General features: G+C 50.4%; 1 protein-coding gene across 2 annotated transcripts; it reads left to right on the plus strand.

Annotated features, from left to right (window-relative positions):
• Positions 1–30: 30 nt before the first annotated feature.
• Positions 31–12,484, plus strand: wdr6 (WD repeat domain 6). Of its 2 annotated transcripts, none has more exons than XM_072473013.1 (6): positions 31–254; positions 3,634–6,115; positions 7,075–7,176; positions 7,896–8,012; positions 8,939–9,057; positions 10,235–12,484. In XM_072473013.1, exons 1-6 carry the CDS (start codon positions 182–184, stop codon positions 10,795–10,797), a joined length of 3,456 nt encoding a protein of 1,151 aa, XP_072329114.1. In that variant the 5' UTR covers positions 31–181; the 3' UTR covers positions 10,798–12,484. The 2 variants fall into 2 exon arrangements, with proteins under 2 accessions (XP_072329114.1, XP_072329115.1); XM_072473014.1 differs by having other exon boundaries at positions 8,942–9,057.
• Positions 12,485–12,597: the final 113 nt, after the last annotated feature.

Genomic DNA, 12,597 nt, shown 5'->3' on the forward strand with positions numbered 1-12,597 from the left:
CACGGGACGCGGGGGGGGGGGGGGGGGGGCTTGTGGCAAACAAGCTGGGAGCAGAAGGGGGCTTGTGGCAAACAAGCTGGGAGCAGAAGGGAGAGAGGCAGGAGCCAGACAGAAAATCAGACAGAAATGTTAAATTGGTAACTGCAGCAGAGAGAATCTGCAGTGGGCAATTAACAGGAAGATGCAATGCGAGTCTGTGTCACTGCTCTCTCCCATCACAGCCTTGCAGTTTGTGGGAGACTTTCTACTTTCAGGTAACTTTCAATCATCAGCTCTTTACTAAATGGCATTTTACTTGGATTAATGGAAGTGGCTTTGCAGATTAAATACAATCCATAAAGGCTTTAAGGGAGCACACTTTTCAGTAAAAGTGCGTCCACATCTTTCTCCATTGTTTTGTCCAACCACAGCACAGCCAGGGAGGCCATTCCACCAACTTGGCTCCTCTCACTGATAATGTCCCAAAGTCCTTTTAAATAAAGCCACGATGTGGAGATGCCGGCGTTGGACTGGGGTGGGCACAGTAAGAAGTCTTACAACACCAGGTTAAAGTCCAGCAGGTTTGTTTCGAATCACTAGCTTTCGGAGTGATCCGTTCATAGAACATAGAACAATGCAGCGCAGTACAGGCCCTTCGGCCCACGATGTTGCACCGAAACAAAAGCCATCTGACCTACACTATACCATTAGCATCCATATGTTTATCCAATAAACTTTTAAATGCCCTCAATGTTGGCGAGTTCACCACTGTAGCAGGTAGGGCATTCCACGGCCTCACTACTCTTTGCGTAAAGAGACGTAAAGTTCACCTGAGGAAGGAGCTGCGCTCCGAAAGCTAATGATTCAAAAACAAACCTGTTGGACTTTAACCTGGCGTTGTAAGACTTTAATTAAAGCACATTTGAAGTGTAGTCACTGTCGGAAAGAGAGAGCCAATTTTCGCACAGCAATCCTGAAACAGCAATGAGATAATGGCCAGATAATTTGTTTTATGTTGGTTGAGGGATAAATATTGGCCGGAGCACCAGGGAGAACTCCCTGCTGTACTTCTAAAGGGTGCCTTTTGGAATATTTAGGTCACACAATCGCAACTGTTTTATTGTGATACCATAGTCCAGCACAAGTATCCCAGAATTGTTACGGTGCAGGAGGCTATTTGGCCCATCATATCTACACCAGCTCTCCAAACAAGCATTATAACTTAGTGCCATTCCCCTACCCTTTCTCCGTATGTTTTTATTCAAATAATCATTAATGCCCTCTTGAACGCCTTGATTGAACCTGCCTCCACCACACTTCCAGGCCGCATTCCAGACCCAGTCCATTCGTGGGAAAAAGCTTTTCCTCGCATCACATTTGCTTCTTTTGCAAATCACGTTAAATCTGTGCCCTCTTGTTCTTGACCCTTTTTTCCCGTAGCAACTCTGTCCAGCCCCCTCATGATTTTGAACATCTCTATCAAATCCCCTGTTAACCTTCTTCTCTCCGAGGAGAACAGTCCCAGCCTCTCCAATCTATCCTCGTAGCTGGGGTTTCTCATCCCTCGAACCATCCTTCTAAACCTCTTCTGCACTCTCTCCAATGTGTTCACATCCTTCCTGTAGTGTAGCGCCCAGAACTATGCACAGTATTCCAGCCGAGGTCTAACTAGTGTTATCAGCATATCCTCCTTGCTCTTGTACTCTGCCCCTATTAACAAATCCCAGAATACTATCTGCTTTTTTTAACTGTTCTCTCCACCTGTCCTCCCACCTTGAATAAGCTTGGGCAGCACGGTAGCATAGTGGTTAGCACAATTGCTTCACAGCTCCAGGGTCCCAGGTTCGATTCCCGGCTTGGGTCACTGTCTGTGCGGAGTCTGCATGTTCTCCCCGTGTGTGCGTGGGTTTCCTCCGGGTGCTCCAGTTTCCTCCCACAGTCCAAAGATGTGCAGGTTAGGTGGATTGGTCATGCTAAATTGCCCTTAGTGTCCAAAATTGCCCTTAGTGTTGGGTGGGGTTACTGGGTTATGGGGATAGGGTGGGGGTATGGGCTTGGGTAGGGTGCTCTTTCCAAGAGCCGGTGCAGACTCGATGGGCCAAATGGCCTCCTTCTGCACTGTAAATTTTATGATTCTATAATCTATGCACAGATATACCCAGATCTCTCCACTCTTGCAGCCCTTATAGATTTTTGCCCCTTATTTTATATTGGATGCGATTTAACAACTGGGACACGCCCGACGCAGATCCGTTCACGCCAGCGGGAGAGGCCGAAATCGGGATCCGCGCCAGCCAGTTTGCCATCTAGCCGGCTCGCCCCTGTTGCCGGGTTCCGGATCCCGCTTGGACGTGGCAAGCCACCAATTAAAGGCAATATCCATTTCATTAACGAGATGGATGCCCTATCTAACGGCCGCCCGGGAGCTTACTGACACCCTCAGCGAGAGGTCACACGGGCGCCGTTTAGTACTGGTCCACAATAATGTGAACCAGATGTGACTGCACCTGGGGGGTCTCCCAGGCCATTAGAGACCCCTGGGTGGTCAGGGACAGGGCAGAGTGACACCCTGGCTCACCCGCTGGCATCCGGACACACTGGAACTGCCATGGGCTGGGGCCTGAAGGGGGGTATGAATGGTGGGGGGGCCTGAAGGGGGGTATGAATGGTGGGGGGGGGGGTTGAAGGGCGGGTATGAAAGGGCCTCTGAAAGGTTGGAGCAGTTAAGGCTAGTGGTCCTGAAAGGGGAGGGGGGGGGGGGGAGGGCTGAAAAGGGGCATGGGAAGGCCTGAAAGGGGGGGGGGGGGTGTCTAAGCAACCTCCTAGCTGGGTGTCCTCACTTGGGGGAGTGTGGGGTAATAAAGCCCATGTGTGGGGGGGGGGGGGGGGGGTGGTGACATTGCCCGTGGGTGGGGCTGCGGGGGAACCTCAAGCTCACTTCGAGATCTGGGCACCTTTTCAAAGTGGCAGTCCGATCTCTGAGGAGCCAGTCTGGCCAGCGGGTTTAGCTCCTCGCTGCTGAAAACATTTCTACGTGGGTTAGACCGGAGAGACACTCCCCAAGGCCCCAAAATAATGACTTGCTGCGGTTAAATAGCGGAGTGGATCTCACTGACAAAGCCGGCGGGAACCACCCAGCCAAACCCGCCCGAAATGACACTTCAAAACGTTTCCGTTAAATCACGCCCATTGCCTCTCCATGTTCATCCTACCCAATATCCAATGAAAAGAGCTTGGCTCAATGCCTCCAGCTGATAAATGGCACCTCCAGCAGTGGTGCACTCCCTCACTACCGCACTGTCAGTATCAGCCAAAATGCTCAAGTTGCCCCCCCCCCCAGCACGTTCTCCCCCGTGTCTGCGCAGGTTTCCTCCGGGTGCTCCGGTTTCCTCCCACAAGACCCGAAAGACATGCTGTTAGGTGAATTGGACATTCGGAATTCTCCCTCTGTGTACCCGAACAGGCGCCGGAGTGCGGCGACTAGGGGCTTTTCACAGTAACTTCATTGCAGTGTTAATTTAAGCCTACTTGTGACAATAAAGATTATTATTATGTCGATCTGTTTAATGATGGCCTTGCCACTTTTCTCCACATCCTGAGAACAAGTAACAGAAACAGAAACCTTTTAACAGCTTTTTCATTTCTCTTTGACAGGTGAAGGAGCCGTTATAAACCTTTACACCTTGAATTCTGCAAATGACTACGAGAGAAGACTTTACTGCAACGCGCTTCAAAACTACTGCATTCATGGCATCAAACCTTGTTGGCCCGCACACGAGCAAACTAGCCGCCCCCAGTTGGCAGTGTTTGGTGCAAAAGGCCTCATCGTGTTTGAGCTAAATACGTGCGCCAAGGAACCAAAGCTGCGGAAAATGGGCCAGCTCCTTGAACTGCATGACTGGATTTGGGATCTTCAATGGCTGGAGAATGACGGTGAATTATTGTACTTAGGCCTGGCTCTTGGTCACAACTCTGTGGTTCTCTGTGACTACAAGGCGGGGAGGACCTTGCGTGAGGTTCACTGTGATGTGAAATGCATCCTCTATTCTGCTTGCTTTGTTGGCCACACTTGGGCTGAACTTGTATTGATTTCTGGCACCGTCTTTAACCAACTTGTCCTGTGGCGAATGGAGGGTCCGACCAATGAGGATGGCAGGGTGCAAACGGAAAGGCGCATTAGTGGGCACAGTGGAGTCATCTTTAGCATTCATTACATGGAGAAGAATGGCATTCTGGCCTCAGCCTCAGACGACAGAAGTATTCGGCTCTGGAAAGTTGGGAACTTGTGGGAAGGTGCGAAGGGTGACGGTGAGGGAGCAGATCCTGTACAATGTCTCCTGCAGTTGTACGGACATCAGTCCCGGGTTTGGTCAGTACAGCTCCTGGAGGATCACATTATCAGTGTCGGAGAAGATTCTGCTTGTATCGTATGGAGCTACAATGGAGACATCATCAACTGTTTTACAGGACACAAAGGCAGGAGCGTGAGAGCATTGGCAGTCAATGAGGACAAGGGGTGGCTGGTCACTGGAGGAGCAGATTCAGGCATCAGGTTATGGAAGATTCAGGACAGGAAATCAGAAGACGTGGTGATTTCTCAACTCCAGTTTGGTGGGACTGGGAAAATAGAGACACCGAAAGCTTTGACGTTGGTTGACCCAGCTCTTCTATTGGTCATGACTGATGCTGGGAGCATTTACAGCTATTGCTTACTCTCTGGTAAATGGAAACTCATCCTAGAAGATCCAAGTTACCAGTCGTACAGCTTGTTAGTGGTTACGAGGCTGGTCAGCGGCTGTGCGATTTGTGCAATCGGCAACATTAATGGCTGGGTTAAAATATTCCTGCTTTCTGCTCCTGAGGATTGCGTGGAGAGCCAGGTGCACCAAGGGAAGGTCCACAGCCTAGGCTGGGCCTCCCGAGAAGGACAGGCTCGAGACAAGTGCCACCTTTTTTCATCGGGTGCCGATGGCATCATGATTTGGCGGGAGGTTTCTTGCGAGGGCAGCCGCGTAGCCTCGGTGGCAGAGCAGTGCCGTTACCGCCTCCCGCTGTGCAAACACAGGTGGCACACAAGTGTAACGTTCCTGCCTGAGCGCCACCTCTTGGTTTGCGGAGACCGCCGCGGCTCCCTGTTACTCTACCCTTGCGCTGAGGGAGACCTGGGTGAGCGGCAGGGGCTCAGCGAGGAAAGTGCGGACGTGGCTGGCTCAGAAAATACGACAGAAGAATCTCTCGAGGGCAGACTCCCAGTTGGCTCAACCAGAATCGCCGCCCAGTTTGAGTGCCGAGAGCCAGTTTCTGCTTTGCCAGGGCTGCATGGGAAATTGGGGGTGACGTCAGTTCTGTTCCACGATGGTTTTGTGTACAGCACCGGCCGGGATGGCTACTACCGTCAACTTAAGATAGAAGACGGGGGACTAAAATTGTTGAGGAGTCACCGAGCCTGTAAAGGGATGGACTGGATCGAGCGGCTTCTCTTGACGCCTGGAGGCAATCTCCTTGTGCTTGGCTTCCACTCCACCAACTTGGTCCTGTGGAACGTGAAGACCAGCGAGAAGGTGCTTTGCATCCCCTGTGGCGGAGGTCATAGGTCGTGGAGTTACAGCAGCTCCCCAGGCAATGAGATCTTCACCTACATCAAGTCAGGCAACATCCTCGTCTGCCAAAGGGACTTGAGCGACAGCTCTCGGGCAGTCATCAAGGATTGTATGCATGGCCGCGAGTTCACCTGTGTGAGGTTTGTCGAAAGGTTTAAAGTGTCAGCTGATGGACCCGTAAGTATCGTGGCTACAAGCAGCGAGGACACGACGGTAAACGTTTTAGCCGTTGACGAACGCTCAGGCCATGTGACCAAGCTGACGACAATTTGTGACCATATCTCCAGCGTAAGGACCATGGCCATCACCAAGAGTAGGCGACCGGACCACGGTGATGATCACTGCAGCTTTGTGGCCCTGTTGTTCTCTGCTGGGGGGAGGGCTGAGCTGCAATGTTGCCGCCTCCTTATTCAACACGGCGATGTCAGTGCTCCTGCCAGCTGTCAGGTAGAGCATCTGGTTTCTCACAGGTTAGCTGAAGATTGGGAGCATAAGAAAAACCGACACAGAATGCTAAAGATGGACCCAGAGACTAGGTATCATTTTAATTTTGTCTCCTTTACTTTAAGGCATTGATTCTTGTTGGGATATTGCTGAGATACAGCACAACAGAACCCCCTCCCCCTGCCCCTCTTGCTTACCCAGGGTAGCACAGTGGTTAGCACAATTACTTCACAGCTCCAGGGTCCCAGGTTCGATTCCCGGCTTGGGGCACTGTCTGTGCGGAGTCTGCACGTTCTCCCCGTGTGTGCGTGGGTTTCCTCCGGACGCTCCGGTTTCCTCCCACAGTCCAAAGATGTGCAGGTTAGGTGGACTGGCCAAGCTAAATTGCCCTTAGTGTTCAAAATTGGCCTTAGTGTTGGGTGGGGTTGCTGGGTTATGGGGATGGGGTGGCGGTGTGGGCTTGGGTAGGGTGCTCTTTCCAAGAGCCGGTGCAGACTCGATGGGCCGAATGGCCTCCTTCTGCACTGTAAATTCTATGGTCTATGATCTATACCTCATGGAAGTAACAGCACTTTGTGAATGGGGCAGGAGAGGGAACTCTTAAGTTTGGCAGGTTGGCTGATATCTGCCGTGGTTCAATGGGCAACACACTCACCTCTGAGTCAGAAGGTTGTGGGTTCAAATCCAGTTCAGTGCCAGCGCTGAGAGAGGCGCTGCTGTCTTGTTAAACCTAACCTGGTCAAGTGGACGTAACAGATCCTACAGTGCTATTCCAAGAAGACCAGGGATGCATTCTCTTTGACAATGCCTCGACCAATCTGAGTCGACTTGCCAACCAATCAACACCCTTTTCTCATGCAGTATAGATTGTTGCTCCCTTTGAAATTTGGTATTCTTGTGTCTGTCCTGATGAGTGCAAGATGAAAAACTTCGACGGCACGTCTCTTTTTTTCCAGCAATGCCTGAGTTCTGTACTAACCAGTGACTATTTGTTTACTGGGGGGTTTTACCATTCTGTGATCCCTTTGTTCTCCCCCTGTCTCTCGTTAAGGTACATGTCCGTTGTGGTGGTGGACGCTGGGATGAATTTTGGGAACGTCTGCAGGCCCTCCTCACATTTCCTGGCTGCAGCCTGCAGTGACGGATCAGTGAGGTGAGTAAATCCCCCCACACCCTACACCCACTTTACTGATTCAAATTGTACCCTTCATCCCCCCACCGCCCTCACTCCGCCACCATATGTCGGTCAGATCTGGAATTTAGCAAAAAACAAAACGAAAATGTTGGAAGCACATCATCACCTGCCATGAGAGCTAGAAAAACAACTAATGTTCATCCTTTACAGGATGGGGATTTTGTAAGTTGGGTCCCTGGATTATAGAATCAGGCTGCACAGTGAATCATAGAATCCCTACAATGCAGAAGGAAGCCATTCGGCCCATTGAGTCAGTACCCCCCCACCCCCCCCCCCCCCCGCACCCTGGTCTTTCCCCACAACTTTGCAAGTTACTCCTTTTCAAGTATTTATCCAGTTTAGTTTTGAATCTCTTTTCATCACTCTCTCCGGTAGCACATTCCAGATCATGCTACCTCGCTGCGTAAAAAAAAAACCCATTTCTCCTCGACTCACTTTCCGGTTCTGTTGCTCCATTATTCCTGGGGCAGGCAGGAGGAAATTGTTCACTGTCGTGATCACTATCCAGCTAAAAGATGAGTGGATATTGGTTTTGGATGCTGGTCCCTTCCAATGTTTAATCGCACTTGCTACCTGGGCCGCTAATAGCTAACTATAGAAGATGCGTGCTCGATTACAGTCACAATGACATGCTGCTGTTGTAGCCTTTCACTTATGTGATTGTCTTTGCTGTGCAGGCTCTTTCTAATCGATGAGTGTCAGAGGACCATTGTGCTCCTCGCTGAATCTTTCTACCATCAGAGATGTGTGCTGAAGCTGCAGACCTTCACATATCAGCAAGCCACCAGAGGGCAGTAAGTGCATAAGCAGAGGGTTCCAAAGTGGTCAGGTATTAATTAACCTGGGACCTGGTGTTGAGTCGGACTCGCGTTGAGCCATAGGAGGCCCTGATTGCTACTACATTTCAAACGATGTTCCTGCACCTTGACCCTTTGTTTCAACTCTCTCCATGGCCCTGCCCCTCCCCTATCTCTGTACCCTCCTCCAGCCCTGCAACAATGAGTGCAGATATCTGCACTCATCCAATCCTGCCCTCTGGCGCATGCCCAGTTTTCTTCACCCTTCCTTTGGTGGCCATACCTTCAGCTGTCTGGACCCTAAGGAGTGAACATCCTGGTCTAAACCTCTCCAACTCTCTCATTCCTCCTTTAAATTTGGGTCGATTTTTACAACAATCCATTAGTTTCATGGTCACCATTTCCAACATTGACTTTTATTTCAGACAGAGGCAGACTTACACTGAGAGTAAGTCTCCCCGTGCTCTCCCCGCATCACGCCCTGCCCCCTGGTGGTGTGGTGCCCTTCATCGGCTGTAACACAAAAGCAAAATGCTGGAAATCTGGAATTAAAAACCGGACAATCGCTGGAACCTCTCAGCAGCTGGTCAGGCAGCACCTGTGGAGAGAAGCAGAGTTTAATGTTTCAGGTCGATGACCTTTCATCACGATTGGGTCATTGGCTGTAAAGCACTTTAAGCCAGGTTGCGAAAAGGGCGACAGAAATGCAAGTCTCTCTGTCCTTGTTCCCAGCCCCTCTTGCTCGCTCTGTCTGTTATACGCTAACAGAGGCCCAAAGCCTGACTGATCATACTGACACAAATGGGAGTTGTATATTTTTTAAGCAAACTGAAGCAATCGTTTGATGAGCAGTAAAAGAAATTCAAAGGATGGAAACGTTTTGTGCTTTAAACGTGTCACAAAACATCTCTCACTCCCTGCAGCAGAGCGTTCCTGTGCAGCGCAGCCACAGATGGAAGGATAGCGTTTTGGGATGTCTCACGGACCATTGAGAGAGTCACGCTGGCAAACATTCTCCAGGAGGGCGTCCATCATCCCTGGGGTAGGTAGCATCAAGCTCACTGGACATAATACACCCAATGGCTCAGTGACCCTGCGGTCCCGGAGAACGTATCGCAGAGCTGAGGAAGAGCACACCCCATTGGCTGTGAGTCACGCCACCCCTCCAGTGCTACCCCAATCCTGGAGCGTGTACCTCACAACTGAGTAAGACCTCACCTCATTGGCTCAGGTAACCTCACCTTTGCCCCCAACTTTAGTGAAAATTGAAACAAAGTTTGGCATTTACAAGCACATTCACCCCCTCCCTCTGCCCGTCTCTTCATAACCCTGTCACAGTCTCATGGAGCTGCACTTGTTGGTGGGGGGGGGGGGGGGGGGAGAGAGAGGTATCAATTCGAGGTGGGGGGTGGGGATTACCCCTTGTCAACATCACTAAAACAGATTATCTGCAGGGTGACAAAGACCAACTCTTTATGAAATACGATAATGAACATTGGCTGTGGGACCAAGAGGAGGGGTTGCTGGTGACCACAAGGGTGGGAGAGGTGCTGGTAAGCGTAAGAGTGGGTGGGGAGGGGGGCCTTTAAATCAACTAAAACCTGGAAATTATCTTGTGGAGTCACAGCATTGTAATCTGGCAGGCAGACTCACTGACTCGCAATCTCGCTTAAATCAACCGAGACGCTGTCTAATTGTGTTTTGTAGAGTTCTAGCACAACCCTCCTGCTCTTATACAGCAGGCCTCGGCCATTGAAGGAAAATAGCCCCCATGCCTTAACCAGCATATTTACCAGCCCTACAACCTTCAGGGATCTGTGAGCATCAGCTCCGTGCTCCCCCTGTTCCCACACAACAACGATTTCACTTCAAAAAGACTTCACTGTAAAGCACGTCTTTCATCCTTGTCGAAGTCTCCGGCAAGGGTATGTGGAGTGAATTTCGGAATGGGTGGGATGTAGCAGTTGAGTGCCACGCCTGTTTTAGGCTGCGGCGATATTCGGTTCAGGCAAAGTTGTTGAGTATCAGGCAGAGTGCATCACCGGGTTTGCATCCAAGTTACATCCCTACTCCCTGGGTCTTTTGGGAGAGGACAGAGGGTGGATTTGAGCCAGTGTCTATTGTGTATGATTGAAGGGGAGGGGGGTCACAGGTAAATGTCCAAGTTTGCACGTCAAGAGCAATGTGCTGATGCAAAGTCTCCTTTGTGTTTCTCACAGGGCTGGAATCACCCTGTCTGGTGTTAAAGGCCCATCAGTGTGGTGTGAGCGGCCTTCACATCAGGGCGCTGGAGGAGGGGCGCTACCTCTTAGCCAGCGGAGGGGACGACAATGCCATCCGTGTCTGGGTGGTTTCCGTAGAGACAGCGGGAGGCGATGATGGCACGACAGGAGTCGGGAGCTCGGGCGGACAATGCGCCGGCGCGCAGGGTGCAGAGGCCCCTGCCGGGGTTTCCCTGCAGGTGGCGGAGGGGCCTCGCGTCGACAGCGCGCACGCCGCACACGTAACTGGAGTGAGAATCGTGAGCCCGAGGCTGCTGGTGTCGGCCTCCATCGACCAGCGACTTACGCACTGGCAGCTGAACGACCAGGGACTGCATTTCCTGCACAGCACCTGCTGCCAGGTGGCAGATATCGCTGAGCTAGAGAGCTGGGAGGGAGTCAGCCCAGAGACTCATCTCTTCGCCGTGTGTGGTGATGGGCTGCAGATCCTGAAGACTCAGCAACAAAACCACCTCATGCTGCAAAAGCCAAATACTGCAGATGACCGAGATCAGAAATAAAAACAGAAAATTGCGGATACACAGCAGACCGAGCTGCACCTGTGGGGGTGGGACAGAATCAGAGTCAACATTTTAAGTCGATGGCCTCGCGTCTAAACAGTAAGAAATTAAAGATTTAAGAATTTACAAGCAACTTAATCTGCTCTTAATAATTCGGCGATAAAACACATCACGTGCTACTTCATCCATCATTACCGAGCATTTTACACACACCAACAGCCCAGCTTGCTCAGGTGGGATGAATGCTCCGCAAGAGCCTCCACCTACGCTACTTCTTCGAACCCTGTCACCATATCCTCCTCCCTCATGTTTATCCAGCATCTTGCTGTTCACCTCAACCGTGCCATAACGTTAGGGGTAAAGAGGTTGCTCCGGAATTCCTGATTGCATTCTGACTGTTTCATATTTATAACCCTAGTTTTGGTCTCCCACACAAATGGAAACAGCTTGCCTACATCTACCTGACCAAAGCCTTTCATTAAGTTAAAGACCTCATTAAGATCCCCCTTCAGTTTTCTAGAGAAAAGATCCTCAGCCTGTCTAATCTCTTCTGATGAGCATTACCTCTCCATTCTGATATCGTCCATTCAATCTCGCCCTTGCACCTCCATCATGGACAACATCCGTGACAATTGAGACTGTCGAGAGGACGGGCCTGATTTTCAACAGCCAACAGCCATGGACAGTGTGTGTTAAATGTAAAACAGGCACCCTGTTGTAAACTGAGTCGATAAATGCACCGTCTGACAAATCAGTACGGTCTGCGGTCCAATCCAGTGATCTGTGCTCAATGCGAGAACTCGCGCAGGGCAATAGTGGCACCGAACCAGCCAGTCTCGATGGTCTGAGGGCCTGTCCCAGTTCCCACTCACCCTCCTGCAGAAAATGCACGTGTGTGCATCCAGATTTGGGCGTGCTTGTGATGCCTTCTATGTCGGAATAGTCGGCTGTGCATGAAGACTGGCCACGTTGCAAAGCACCAGGGGGGCGACTGATGCCTATGTGACCCAGACAGCAACATTACATTCAGCAAAGGAGTGATCAACAATCAGTTGGACCATTTCTGTGTTTGCCACAGTGGGGACAAAGGCTGCGGGTAGTTTAATTTTAGGATGCTTCTGACGACATTGAACCTCTTGATCTTTGCTGCTGTGTCAAATGCCATTACCTGAGGCATCTGAATAAATTCTAGCCGTGCCGTAGTCTATCCAGAGATTTTATTTATCTGAAATGGGGATGGGTGACCTAATCCAGAGTGAAACTCGTCGCACTTGTCCAGGGAGTCTCATTCGACACAATCTGTTCCTTTCCCACCATCGTAATCAGGAGAAGAGGGTCGATCGGAAGCATGTGCCACTCTGGCATGGGTAACAACTTTAACCAACATTGCCCTTTGTCTGGGAACTACTGGCCTAACTGAGCCTCCGAGACCCAGACACCTGCTCAGACTTCAGCCAACAGAGTTATGGCTCTTGGCAACAATATCAAATCGAAGCCAGGCTTTAATTCGGAGAGGCTGCGGCCTTCAGCTTGACAACGCAAGAGACGGTTCAAAGTTTGAGTGTCAGAGTGTGACAGTCTATTGTTTACATGTGTAAATGCCACTTTAAAATGTTTACATGGTCAGTTTCAATGTTAACCATTGACCCAAAAGCGTGACCAATAAACAAGAATCTCAGCTAGTTGACAGGGAAGAACTGTCATAAGTTATTGATACTAACTAATCATTAGTTAGTAGTGATTAGTGGCAGCTGTTGAAAATTGAATGAGGGGAGGATTTTTATATTAAATGACCAAACT

This window comes from Scyliorhinus torazame, chromosome 13, assembly GCF_047496885.1.
Source record: "Scyliorhinus torazame isolate Kashiwa2021f chromosome 13, sScyTor2.1, whole genome shotgun sequence".
Lineage (NCBI taxonomy): Eukaryota > Metazoa > Chordata > Chondrichthyes > Carcharhiniformes > Scyliorhinidae > Scyliorhinus > Scyliorhinus torazame.